The following is a 13,522-nucleotide window of genomic DNA, read 5'->3' as shown; positions in this document are numbered from 1 at the left end:
TCAAGTTTATTATTTTCGTATTTGAAGTTGGTATAGAGTTCCTGTTTTTTTGTGAGATCGATTAGGAACACTTTCTTCAAAGTTTTGGCATTATAGAAGGCCTTCAGAACACTTTCTTCAGAAGCATTAAATGATACGTAGAGGGTCGCTATGTTTGTTTTAGGTCAAAATGTGTTGATGCACAGTCAAGCAGTGGTCCTAATAGTTAGATAAATTATTTTTATCGAGCGTTGCTCAATGCAGCTTACTCAACCAACCTTCAAGGAATTTGATAAATTAATTACCAAGGAATTACGTAATGTTTGATCTAAACTGACTCTACCATGCCTATCAAACGTTACGTAACTCCAGGCCCATTACCCTATCAAAAACCTTTGCCCGAGTTAGTGCACAAATCAAACGAGCTCAATCTTTCAGCCTTTCTGCTGATTTTTCTTCTCCCATATAGAGGACAAGATATCAGTCATGCAAAAGTCTACATCGTCGGCAGAAATTCTTGCCACAATGAAAGTCTTTATAAGACATGACTAGTAATCTCTCAATATCACTTTTATGACTTTCTTAACGTATCTTGCCAATATATTAGAATGGACAAACCAAACTAAGTACAATTTCTCGCTATTCTAATATATTGACAAGAGACATCAAGAAAGTCATAAAAGTGATATTGAGAGATTACGAGTCATTCCTTCTAAGGACTTTCATTGTAGAAAAAATTTCTACCGACGGTGTAGACTTTTGCATGGTGGATATATTGTCCTCCATATGGGAGAAGAGCGATCAGCAGAAAGGCTGAGAGATTGAGCTCATTTGATTTGTACACTAACTTGAGTAAAGGTTTTTGATAGGATAATGAGCTTGGAATTACATAACATTTGATAGGTTTGGTAAAGTCGGTTTAGATCAAATGTTATGTAACTCCTTGGTAATTAATTTATCAAATCCCTTGAAGGTTGGTTGAGCAATCTATATTGAGCAACGCTCGATAAAAATAAGCTATTCAACTGTTGGGACCACTGCTTGACTGTGCATTAACACATTTTGACCTAAAACAAATATAGAGACCCTCCATGTATCATTTAAGGCTTTGGAATAAAATGTTCTGAAGGCCTTCTACAATTCCAGAACTTTAAAGAAAGTATTCCTGATCGAGCTCACAAAAAACCAGGAACTCTATACCAAAGTCAAAGATGACAACGACAAACTTGAATACCAAATCAGTAATTTGGAAGAAAGATTGAAAATTATCGGGATCCACATACCATAGCAAGCCTCTGATCTTCTCCAAGATATGTTGAAAGAATGTTAAGGCAAGAAAACATAATCAATTAATCCATATTGCTAAGAAAGTTATGATACTCAATCTGCTTTTGAAGCTTGTTTGTGGTTCCGATCAGGTCAACAACAGTGGACCTAATCGGAACCATAAACAAGAAGGCATGAGATACAATTTAAAATTCAGAAATTGCAGTCTTTTCTTAGATTCCTTATTTTAACTGCAGCTGTTATTGACGTAAGTTTTCCAGACTTACTATCCATCATTTCAACCGTCGATGACTGTAAGGATACTTTCTTGGTCTTCTGCTATTTTCTATCTCGGTGATAATCCCGACCACGCTACCTAGTCACAGCTCCCTAACAAAGTGTCCATCTGCACTATTTTTTTAAGACAAAAAACAGACGAATTTACATTAGCGGATACACTTTTATATTTGCTATAGGTTCCTTGCTACCCTATGTCTCCTCTTCAATTAGACCTCAGATGATATAGTCTTTCATCAACTCCCCTTTCCCTCTCAGATATTCTCGTTCGGCTCTTTCTGGCGTATAATCATCTTCTCAAATAATTCTTCCATATAAATTGGACTAGAGAAATTTCTATTGGTTTTTTGTTCTTATTTGATGCAGTGCGAGGCTTCGAAGTCCTTTTTAGAGTCCAATTCACACTTAAAGTTAAGTCCAATCGCTATTGGATCTCTGCAATGACACCAAATATTGATCCTTTCTCAAAACTTGACACATATAAACATGAGCAATAACCATCAGTAATTCGTAACAGGGTATCTGTACCGTCTTCCTAAGGCCCTCGGCCTTATCAATTCGAACCTATTATAATAAATTATACAATGCAGGATTTTGTTTGAATGAACAGTGCCTAATCGATTAAAAACTGCATTCACAAAAATATTATACTTTGTGTGTGTTATCTCGATGACCTTACCAGCAATACTTAACTCCCACACATGATAGTGAATCCATCCATCTGCACGCACCTTATTCTTCCTAGCCCATTTATGGCTAAATTGAATAAACAGATGACTAACAAGTTGCAACAGATGCCACATCTGTATAAATTGTCAAACAATTACAGACATCTGTTACGACAGATGATCAATCTGTTGCAATATAATGGAAAAATCAAACAGATATATCCACCCATTGCAATAGATTGTCAATATATTGTAAATTATCTAACAGATAGAATATATTTTGCAACAGATTACCCATCTGTTAGATTTATTTTAAAGCAATTTTCGTTTTTTTTAGAAATTCAATAAAAGATAAAATGTTGTATTTAGATCCGTTTTTTTAATTTACATATTCGAAAAGTTACCAGTTTTATTTAATTAAGGGATGAACAGTCGTGGCTTTTTGACTAACCCTTTTGAATTCAATCATTTATAAATAGGCCATTCCTTAATTGTTCATTCTACTACACTTACTTACAAATATGACTGATCCAGATTCGTACAAGAAGATTCATATTGTGTCCTTGCGGGAACTTCAAAGGCAGATTGATGAACTCCATACGGATTTGACCAATTTCAGAGCAAGGCTGAGGAGGGCACTGCTGCTGCCGGATGAAAATTATTCGGTTGACAATAATAGTAATACTACTACTAATAATGATAATAATAATAATAATAGTAGTAGTAATAATAATTAGGTTATATTTTTTCTTTTAGAGTATTTTCATTTTGTATATCGGAGCTACCTAAGGGATTAAAAAATCTATGTTTGGTCGACTTTGAATTTTTAATTCTTATTTAATATTTAATTATCATTCTATTTATTCCTTATTCTCAACATGTCAACGGTTGGTGGTAGGGATTGAGCATTTGTGGCAACAGAGGTTAATCTAATGCGACAGATGGAATATATGTTGCAACAAGCGGTTATTTATAAAAAAAAATTATTGTTGTTATTGAGAGGTGAAAAAATATGACTTTTCGATTATTTAATATAAAAAATAGTTCGTAAATAAATAAATAAAAAATTAATGATAAACACAATTTATAACTGTAAAAGAGTGGTTATTTAATTTTAATAACTGATCGTGACATTTCACCATTTTTGTTTTTAAATTTATTTTTTAAAATTATTTATTTATTATATAATTAAAAAAATTACAATATTGGATTAATTAACTTATATGATGATTGTTAAGAAAAAGGTGAACAGTTATGACTTTTTGTCTAAAATACACTCAACAATGTTGTTGATACATCAAATTCCACATCTGTTGCGACTGATGTATCAGCTGTTAGAAGAAATAATAAAAAAATATTAAAACAGATGATCGATTTGTTACAATAGATGGTATATCTGTTGCAATAGATGATTTATTGGATGTAACAGATATACAATCTGTTGTCATAACTCATAAAAATGGTTATTATTTTATTAAAGAAACGATCATTGAAAAGGTGTCTTCGATTTTTAAATTGAGAAAAAGATTATTTAATAATAATAAGCTGAAAAGTTATGACTTGTCATAATAATAAAAAACTCATCAGTTTGATTTAATTAAGTCATTTCTTTTCACAGAAAATAATAAGAAAATAAATGATAAACACAATTTATAATCATAAAAAAGTAGTTATTTAATTTGAATAATTGACGTTAATATTAAATAGACCCCATTTCCTTTCACAGAAAATATTTTTATTTTTAAATTTATTTTTTTAATTTATATAATTAAAAAAAGTCAGCAATTTTGGATTAATGATGTGATGATAATTTTTTTTTTAAAAGATAGATTATATGTTGCAATAGATAGATTATCTGATGCAATAGGTTTTCTATTTGTTGCAACAGATGATATATCTATTGTCACAGATGAGTTATTTGATGCAACAAATATAGAATATGTTGTCACAACTTAATAAAAACGGTTCTTGAAAAGAACTAATTAATAATAATAAGCTGAAAAGTCATGACTTATCACAATATTTCTTGATTTAATTAAGTCATGACTTGTCACAGTAATAGAAATGTAATTAATAAATGGAGATGAACAATCACGCCTTTTTTCCAAACTCATTCAAATTCAATCCTCTATAAATAGGTCCTTCCTTACTCAATCATTCATTCAACTGCACTCTATTTATTTATTGCATCTTGTCTTTCATATTACAAATTCCATCACTTTCTTTTTCTTGACTCAGGTAAATTTTTTTCTTATCAATTTGTAGTATACATTGTATTACATTCGGATATTCTTTTCTTTACTTTTTTTTTAATGTTTTTGTCAATTTATATGTGTTCTAGATATGGTTGATCCAGTGTGGGACGTTGCTTTTTTGCAAGACACCGTGAATGAACTTCGGATGTAGGTTCATGACTTGCAATGGAAATTGAGAGCAGTTAGAGCAAGGATGCTCCGTGAGATCCGCAGGCTGAGGAGGGTCTTGCTTCTACCGGTTGAAGATTGGTCGGCTAGAAATAGTAATAATAATAATAATAATATTTTTTATTTTAGTCTATGTACTTTTATTTGTTTTTGTTTAATTAAAAAATTATGTTTGATCGGCTTTGACGTTTTAATTCATATTTAATTTTCATTCTATCTATTATCTTCTCAACAAACATGTCGACGATTGAACGTAAGGAATAATTTTGAATCCAGTAGCAATAGCAAGAGTTGAAATATATTGGTTATCTGTTGAGCTTATGGCAGGGGCTGATTTGTGTTGTTCCAAATAGATTACTCATCTGTTGCAACAGATTAGTCATCTGTTACAACATATAAGCAGTATGATATAATAGATAATCATTTGATACAACAGATAATCAATTTGATGTAACAGATAATAAATCTATTGGAACAGATAACTAGTCTATTACACAACTTTGATGTTTTAATACATATTTAATTTTTATTTTATTTATTATCTTCTCAACAAACATGTCAATGATTGGACGTAAGAAATATTTTTGAATTCCGTAGCAATAACAAGAGTTGAAACATATTGGTTATTTGTTGGGTTTGTGGCAGGGGCTTATTTGTGTTGTTCCAAAAAGATTACTCATCTGTTGCAATAGATAATTAGTCTGATGCAATAGATAATCAGTCTGATGCAACAGATAATCAATTTGATGCAATAGATAATAAGTCTATTACAACAAATAACGAGTATGTTGCAATAGATAAATATTCTATTGCAACAAATTACGCATCTGTTTGATTCATGTTACGAGCACTATAGAAGCATAATCATGAATCTAATATATGAGTCTTTCATTGCAACATATTACTCATCTGATGCACCAGATGAGTGATCTATTTAAATTGTGGGCACTAATGTTGGATTCATGATTGGGTTCTATCCACTGTTGGAAAAAACAGTAACTATGTACCCAGATGACAAATTTGAATAAAAATTATAATTTTACTCACCAAAGTCACCTATGAAGTAATGCCAAAGTGGAAAGTGATGTAGGAAATAAAATTTGACCTAAGAAATTGGTCAGATAGCAACAGTAGCAGTAACAACAATAACAACAATAGTCGACAAGAAGAAGATAAAGAAAATAAAGTAGAAGATAATGATAATGAAGCAGAAGATGATGAATAAAGTAGTAGCAATAATGAATGACAATAATCGTTAAGAGAGAGAAAACAACAATGGATGAGAAGAGAAAGAAACACGTCTTTTTCCCTTCGTTTTTTGTTATATTAACTAACATTTAGATCAAAGTGTAAATTAAAAAACTTGTGGGTTATTTTCAAACTTCCTCAGCTTTCTTAATCCATAATAAAGTAATTGTCATCTTCACTCAATTATTAAGACTTGTGTCACCTACATCTCATTTTAAAACTCTTTTGCCACCTACACTCAAAGCCCCAAGATTCTGACGGTTTTAATGAAAATAGGTCCAAGCACATAAATGATCCTTCTATTATGAAAAAATTGTGTAAAAAAAATGCAAAAAAAGATAAGAAAAAAGAAGTGGCCGTTTCTAAGAAAAGAGGATCTAAGGGTTCTGTAGTTAAAGTTGATATCAGAAGAAGAAGAGTTGTTGAAATACCTTCCAGAGATATGATTTCGAAGATATTTGCACGTTCAGATCTACGCAACATTATTTCTAGATACATATTTGTGCTTACGTTATATTTTTTCAACATCTTGTATCTTTGGTGATGCGTTTATGTATTTACCAAATATACATATTTTGTAAAACATCTTATACATTTTATATTTTTTGTATCTATAGTTCTGCTTTAATGTAGGTTTATGTATCTATGATGTTTTTATACAATTTACAGATGTAAAACATAGGTGTAAAACACTAGACACGTTTTATATTTCATGTATCTATGACTCTGTGTTAATGTAAGTGTATGTATCTATGAGATTTTACAATTTGCAGGTGTAAAATATAGGTGTAAAACACTAGATACATTTTATATTTTATGTATCTATGGTTCTGTATTAATTTAAGTGTATGTATCTATGATATTTTTATACAATTTGCGGGTGTAAAATACTAGATACATTTTATATTTTTTGTATCTATGGTTCTGTGTTAATGTAAGTGTATGTATCTATGATATTTTTATACAATTTTGTAGGTGTAAAACATAGGTGTAAAACACTAGATATATTTTATACAATTTATATCTATGGTTATGTGTTAATGTAGGCGAAAGTATCTACTAAACATAGGTGTAAGTATCTATTGTAATTTTCTTGATTTGATGTTTGAATTTTTTTTCAGGAAATGAATTACGTTATATGAATTACTATCATACAAACGTTGGTAAGGACAATTCAACTATTTTTATTGTTGTGTTTGCTGAGCATCTGAGTGAAGGTATAGGAATACCATCTTCTGGTATTGATGCTTAATATCACCGTTTAATATATGCAACACTATTGTGCAAGTATGGGTCTCTAAAGGCTGGGAATTGGTACTTTAGTGAGAATCACGATCCACAGAGATTAAGGAGCAGTTTCATAGCAACATTGAAAGACTATGTTCTGAATTTTGAGTAGTCGTTTTTTGTTGTATATTAAAAAATTGAATGATGTTAGTACATGTTTTAACTGTTGGTGATACATGTTTTAACTGTTAGTGATTTTTGAATATTTTCAAAAACATACATTAGCTCTTTTGATTCTAAACTAGTTTTGCTTTATACGGTTATTTACATATGGCTATTGCAGTTTCTGATATATTATTGTTTTGATATACGTTTTAGTTAAATATTACAAAGAAATGCTTCTAAATGTTACAAATTGTATTAAGCTTTGTTTAATAGATACATACACCTACATTAACACATAACCATAGATACAAATTGTATAAAATGTATCTAGTGTTTTACACCTACAAATTGTATAAAAATATCATAGATATATACAGTTACATTAACACAGAACCATAGATACAAAAAATATAAAATGTATCAAATGTTTTACACCTGCAAATTATAAAAAAAAAACATAGTGGATACATATACCTACATTAAAACAATACCAAAGATACACATTAGTTATTTTGTATCTCATACAAATTATTATGCATCTCTATTAATAAATATATACAGATAACTAATTCACGTATTTATAGTACTTGTCCTTTACACTGTGCACAAGATATGTTTTACAAGAGATAAAATCTACTTAAGCTTGGATCTATTCTTAATTTCGTAACATTAGCTTGTACAATCTATTGGCTTTTTTACCATGCAAAGTTCATCTAACTCTTTTCATATGAATTTGTTAAATTAAAATAGTTATTATATTCACCTTTTCTTAAGAAAGTACCTAAGATTTTTAATGTGCACAATATATCCTTTTTAAGAGATACATTCGATAATTTTGTATCTCTTTTTATCTACTTACTCTACCATAACTTTTGTTTTTCAACTCAATAACATATTCAGTCACATATGTTAATTGTTATTTGCATCTATTATTTTCAGAGGATTTATAAACGAGAAGTTCTATACCTACATTAATATGATACAACATGACAATAAAAGTACATACAAACATATTTGATTATTTAACTTTCAAACGAAAACAATGAGTTATTTCGCTTATTATTATTAATAAAAGTCTGAAAAAATAACTAGAACATCACCCAAAATACGACGTTTAAAGAGGTAAAAAAATATTAAATTGATAGAGATTATTCAACATTATTCATTAGTAGACTACAAGGTCACTCCTCCTTTGAAAAAAAAGATCAATTACATAGAAATGTTCATTGCAAGTGCGTCAAACAAATCAACAAAAAAAATGAAAAATTGATAATGGAAGTCGAGGGCTATCTGGAATTTGAGAATGGAAGAGATTTTGTAGAAAAATACGGAATAAAAATTAAAATACCTATTTTTGGGGATTTTATTAAGCCTTTACCATTATTAGTTAGCTTAAATGCTACTTTAATGAGAATGATACCGTTACATCCCTTAATTTTAGCAATTTAGTTAACTAAAAATATGTATTTGTGGGATGTATCTAACTATACCTAAACGTATCTTCAACGACAAAAAAAATGAAATTTTATAAAAAGTTGAGATTTTAGGTAATTAATAGTAAAGATGTCGGGATATAGGTAAATTTTGCTAATAATTAATTCTTTTGTATATTAATTGTGCATCGTGCGGGGTACTAATACTAGTTAAGTAAAATTGATTAAATAAACTAATATTTTAAATTCTTTATAGATTTTTTTAAGAAAAAAAAATTATTTATCTAATAGGTTAATAAAGTTTTCACTTTAAGCTTATTTATTCAAAGAAAAAAAATATAAAATTTAATTATATATATATATTTTTGTTTTCCTTATTAACTTTATTCATTTGATTAAAGTTTATAGACATTAAGAATTTTTCTTTATAATCTAAGAAAATTATAGCTACAATAATAAAAAAGTTAAATAATGAAATATTATAAATTAAAGGATAATGAAAAAGTCTTTTCTATTTGTGTACGGAAAAAATAAAAGAGAGAATATTATTATATTTCTTAAAAACTAAACCGACAAATATAAATTATATTTGATTTGGTTTGGTTTGAATTTTAATAATTAAGAAATGATTAACTTGATTTGTTTTGACTTTACCCATAAATCGACTCAAATACACTCCTAATTGCGCTCTTTGATCGAATTGAGACCCATTAGTTTTTCGATGACTATCTTTGAATCACTGAATTGATCTCATTTGATATTTGATATTCACATTAAAATTATATTAATATAGATTTGGATGATGCAAGACTCATTTTTAGCTGTAAGATCTATTTCTGACTGAATTGGGGTCTTCGATACCCATATTAAGGTTCGAGTAAATTTAAATTCGTTGCAAGATCCGTTTTCGACTGCAAGACCCATTTTTGACTGAACCAAGGTCTCATTCGATATTTGATACCCGCATTTACTAAATTCAAATTCAAATGTTGCAAGACCCACTTATAACAGCAATGCTTTTTCGTTCCGAAAAACTTAAAAACGATTCACTAATTAAAAATAATGGGATCTCAATCATAGCTAATATTGATAAATTAAATTATATTTATAATCTGTTATCATCGTTTAAATTGTAACATTCCATTTTTTTCATATTATAATTATATTATTGAGTAAATTAATTTTAATATGTACAACTCTTTTTTAAAAAAATCAACTCATTGAGGAAAATGAACTATTGATGTATAATATATTATATGTGTGTATGTGTATATATATTCTTGATACATAAATTATATATCATATATATACGATTATACAAAATTTATTCAATATTGATACGTTACATAACTATTTATATAATATATATACGTTGCATATCCAATACATATACATAAGACTATTTATACAATAATATCAATATGTTACATGTGCAATACATATACATTAAATTCGAAGAAAAAAAACAATTTCTATCAAATAAAGAAAGTACATAAAAGGGTGGGGGAGAGGGAGGGAGTTTGCACCAACGGGAAATGAGACAAAGGCTAAAAGAAAATAAATATTTCATATGAAGGAGTGTGGATTTTTATCTTTTTAATACGATCATTTTTACTAGGAAAAGGGATCAAAATCTATGTTTACATTTTTCAAAGTTATTTAGAATTATCCATGAACGTTGAAGAGGGGTTAATGTTCTAATGGCATCAACATAGTCGTCCTCAACACTCAAAATCGCCAATGACAATGCCTCTATCTGTGAAGCTCGAATTTAACACCTTTAAGCGTCAATGTATTATATGGAACTCAGATAATGAACAACTGCATAGCAAATTTAATTCCCATATCTATTGAAACTCTAGCAACACAATTCATCACCAATTTTTATTAGTAACGGGATCAAAGCTTCATATCAACCTCATGATACTAAAATAAATCGAAGCACATGATGTAACTTCAAAATCTACAACAATAATGTGATTGCCAATATGAGATTTAACAGTTGAGGCTGTGGTTTTTAGTTTGTTTCTAATTCTTAAAAGAAAGAAAATTATCCTTCATTTTTTTTGATGGTTTAAACTTTAGAATGAATATGAATGGACGATAGCAATAATTATTTCTTAGTCCCACCTCATCGAGTAGGAATTAATTATGTGAATTTTCATTGACGATCACTTCATTTAAATTCATTTCAGCCTAATATTTTACAAAATAAAAATAAAAAAAATACTTGAAAACATATAAATCTCTGATAAAATTAAAAGATATTTATAAAGTATAGAATGTAACATATCATACTTAATTACAGGACTAAAACATTTTTCAACTAATTGATATCCTCAAGTAGATAGGCACAGAGTAAAATATCTATATCTTTATTTAACTTGTATACAATCAAAATTTCAAAATTAGAATTGATTTAAGGTATCTTTACAATTTTGTACCAAAAGGGAGTTGAAAATTTTCTAATATCCACTAGAATCATACTGTTGATGGGGCACTGGGAGAACTAGGCTCCACATTATTCTTCCTTCTAGTTGCTCTAATATAACAAAATATTGCCACAAAGAATGTTGTTGCTAATCCCCCAAGAATCACTCCACCTCCAAATATTGACTTATCAACTGAATGATGATGCTTAATCTTGATTTCTTTATGATGATCTTGATTAACATCATTAATATTCTCTTGTTGATGTGAAGAATCAATTACTTCTTTGGGAAAATTAATGCTCTTCTCTTCTTCTTGATTATGTTTTCCAAGTTTTCTACTTGAAGAAGGTGGACTAGAAGTAGGGGAATTTGCCAAATTTAATGCATATTCATTATCCATGGCTAAAGACACAAATGAGTATGTTAAGACCAAGAAAAGAACAAGAAATTTAGCCATGATTCTGTATTCTTGAAAACTTGATGATTTTTTTTGCTTGTTGATCTTTGGGTAATGTTGATTAGGACAATGTATTAATAGTCTTTATATAGAGATCGATCTTCAATGGGATATTTCATAATTACCATGTGGTTGGATGGAAAGTTCCTTTTGTCTTTATTACACCTTTTTTTTTAAAGAATAATTTAATACTGTAGTTGTTATGAAATTGTCTGTAAAGTAGGGGAAATCGAAGAAGATGCACGTGGAATTAATAGATTATTTGGAATACCAACGGGATTAATTAATAAAGGGAACATGATGTTTCTTTGCAACAAAAAGCCTATTTTTGCTATTGCTACCACTTCCTTTATAATAAAATTCCGCAGCACACATGCTCTCAGATTCCTTCACACATTTTACCCACCCTTTAATTGAAATCAACTAATTTTTGTGGTCTTCTCTTCACACGAGTGCTTCGCCTAGCTGGCACAATTGGTTCAGCCACGTTGGTCTCCACCTCAGCATTTCATTCATAACATAAAATGGCTGGCTTCAGTGTCGGCTCTACTTCTTTAAAAAAAAAAAAAGCAACCGCCAAAGGCCCCCAAATTTGAGGGGCCTTATTTTTTTAGCAATAATAGATTATAGGTTTTTATTAAAAAAATTATTAAATATCATTTGTAGAAAAAATAAACTTCTTATATTAAAGTAAAGAATTATAGAAGAATTTGGATGTATTTAAAGTAGGTCTCATGAAAGATTAAATGCATTTGTTATATTAACAAAAAAAAATTATTAGAAGAAATCGAGTAAAATATTTACAACTTTGTATGTCAGGATTTAAAGACTTTATACTAAAGATTCAACCTATTCAATTTTTACGTTGATTAGTTGCTTTTCTGGGTGTTGCTACAACTGTTAATTCTTCAATTGATTTGTGAATAAAGAAATTCAATACGAACAGTAAAGAAATATAAAAATGTGATTGTTGAAAACTTTTTTTTAAAATATTATCTAAATTTATGAATATCTCAATTATTTCATCGAAATTCTTATGTTCTATCAAAATAGATATCGAATAATTCTGGTTAGAGAGATTAAGGAAAAAGGGATCAACTCATTTTTTACCTATTGAATCTTGATCTCCAAATTATTATTAATTTGGTTGACAATTAGACCACACTCCAAAGTGTTTTTAATTTGGAATATTACTCGTGGTGTGATTAGTTTAATGGAAGGTATAAACTTCAATAAAGTTGAATTTTTTGTTGGGGGATGTGGCCTCCCCCTGGCTAGTTTTTACTTAGCATCTCCTAAGAGCTGTGTTTAATAGTTAAAATAATTTTGACAGTTGTAGTCTAGCAAATACAGAAAGAAACTGAGATGAAGTTTCTACATTAAACATTAATGAATGATCAATTATGCTGTAATATCCACAATCTAGGAGTTCTTGTTCCTTGATAAAGAGTTTAGCTTTCTCTATAGCAAGTGTTAATAGCTTGTTCGGCTAAATTTCTAATAAGTCAAAAGTATTTTTAAAAAAAATATAAAAAATATTTATTATTTTAAATAATTGAGTTTGATCAAGATTTTTTTTTAAAAAAAAAAGTATTTTTGAGTAATAACAAAAATCGTTTTTCAAAATTGGAAAAAATAAAAATAGCGTGTCTTCATGAGCATTTTGTGAATGCTTGGTTAAGCACAAGTTAAAGAGGCTAATATAGGCAACAATACTTTTCAAATTGATCAATTAAATACAAACTCTTCAAAAAGATTCTTTCAAAAAAAAAAAAAAACTTTTTCAAATAAACAAATTCTAAAAAACAATCAAACTGACTATTGAAGATGACGACATAATTATCATCAATGCTAAATGAAGTCTAGCTACTCCATATAGGAGTACAACAATACATATGTATTTACGTTCGAGTTTATTCCAAATCAC

General features: G+C 28.8%; 1 protein-coding gene across 1 annotated transcript; it reads right to left on the bottom strand.

The window, feature by feature from the left end:
* Positions 1-11,187: 11,187 nt before the first annotated feature.
* On the bottom strand, positions 11,188-11,595 carry LOC124887059. The gene has a single exon (XM_047396230.1). The coding sequence runs from the start codon at positions 11,593-11,595 to the stop codon at positions 11,188-11,190; it is 408 nt and encodes a 135-aa protein (XP_047252186.1).
* Between the last annotated feature and the right edge of the window lie 1,927 nt (positions 11,596-13,522).

The sequence above is a fragment of the Capsicum annuum genome, chromosome 9, assembly GCF_002878395.1.
Source record: "Capsicum annuum cultivar UCD-10X-F1 chromosome 9, UCD10Xv1.1, whole genome shotgun sequence".
NCBI lineage: Eukaryota > Viridiplantae > Streptophyta > Magnoliopsida > Solanales > Solanaceae > Capsicum > Capsicum annuum.
This window is presented reverse-complemented; position numbering and strand designations above follow the sequence as displayed.

Bases quoted from the DNA above. Each gene is read 5' to 3' on its own strand.
- LOC124887059 (XM_047396230.1), bottom strand. From the start codon at position 11,595: ATGGCTAAATTTCTTGTTCTTTTCTTGGTCTTAACATACTCATTTGTG.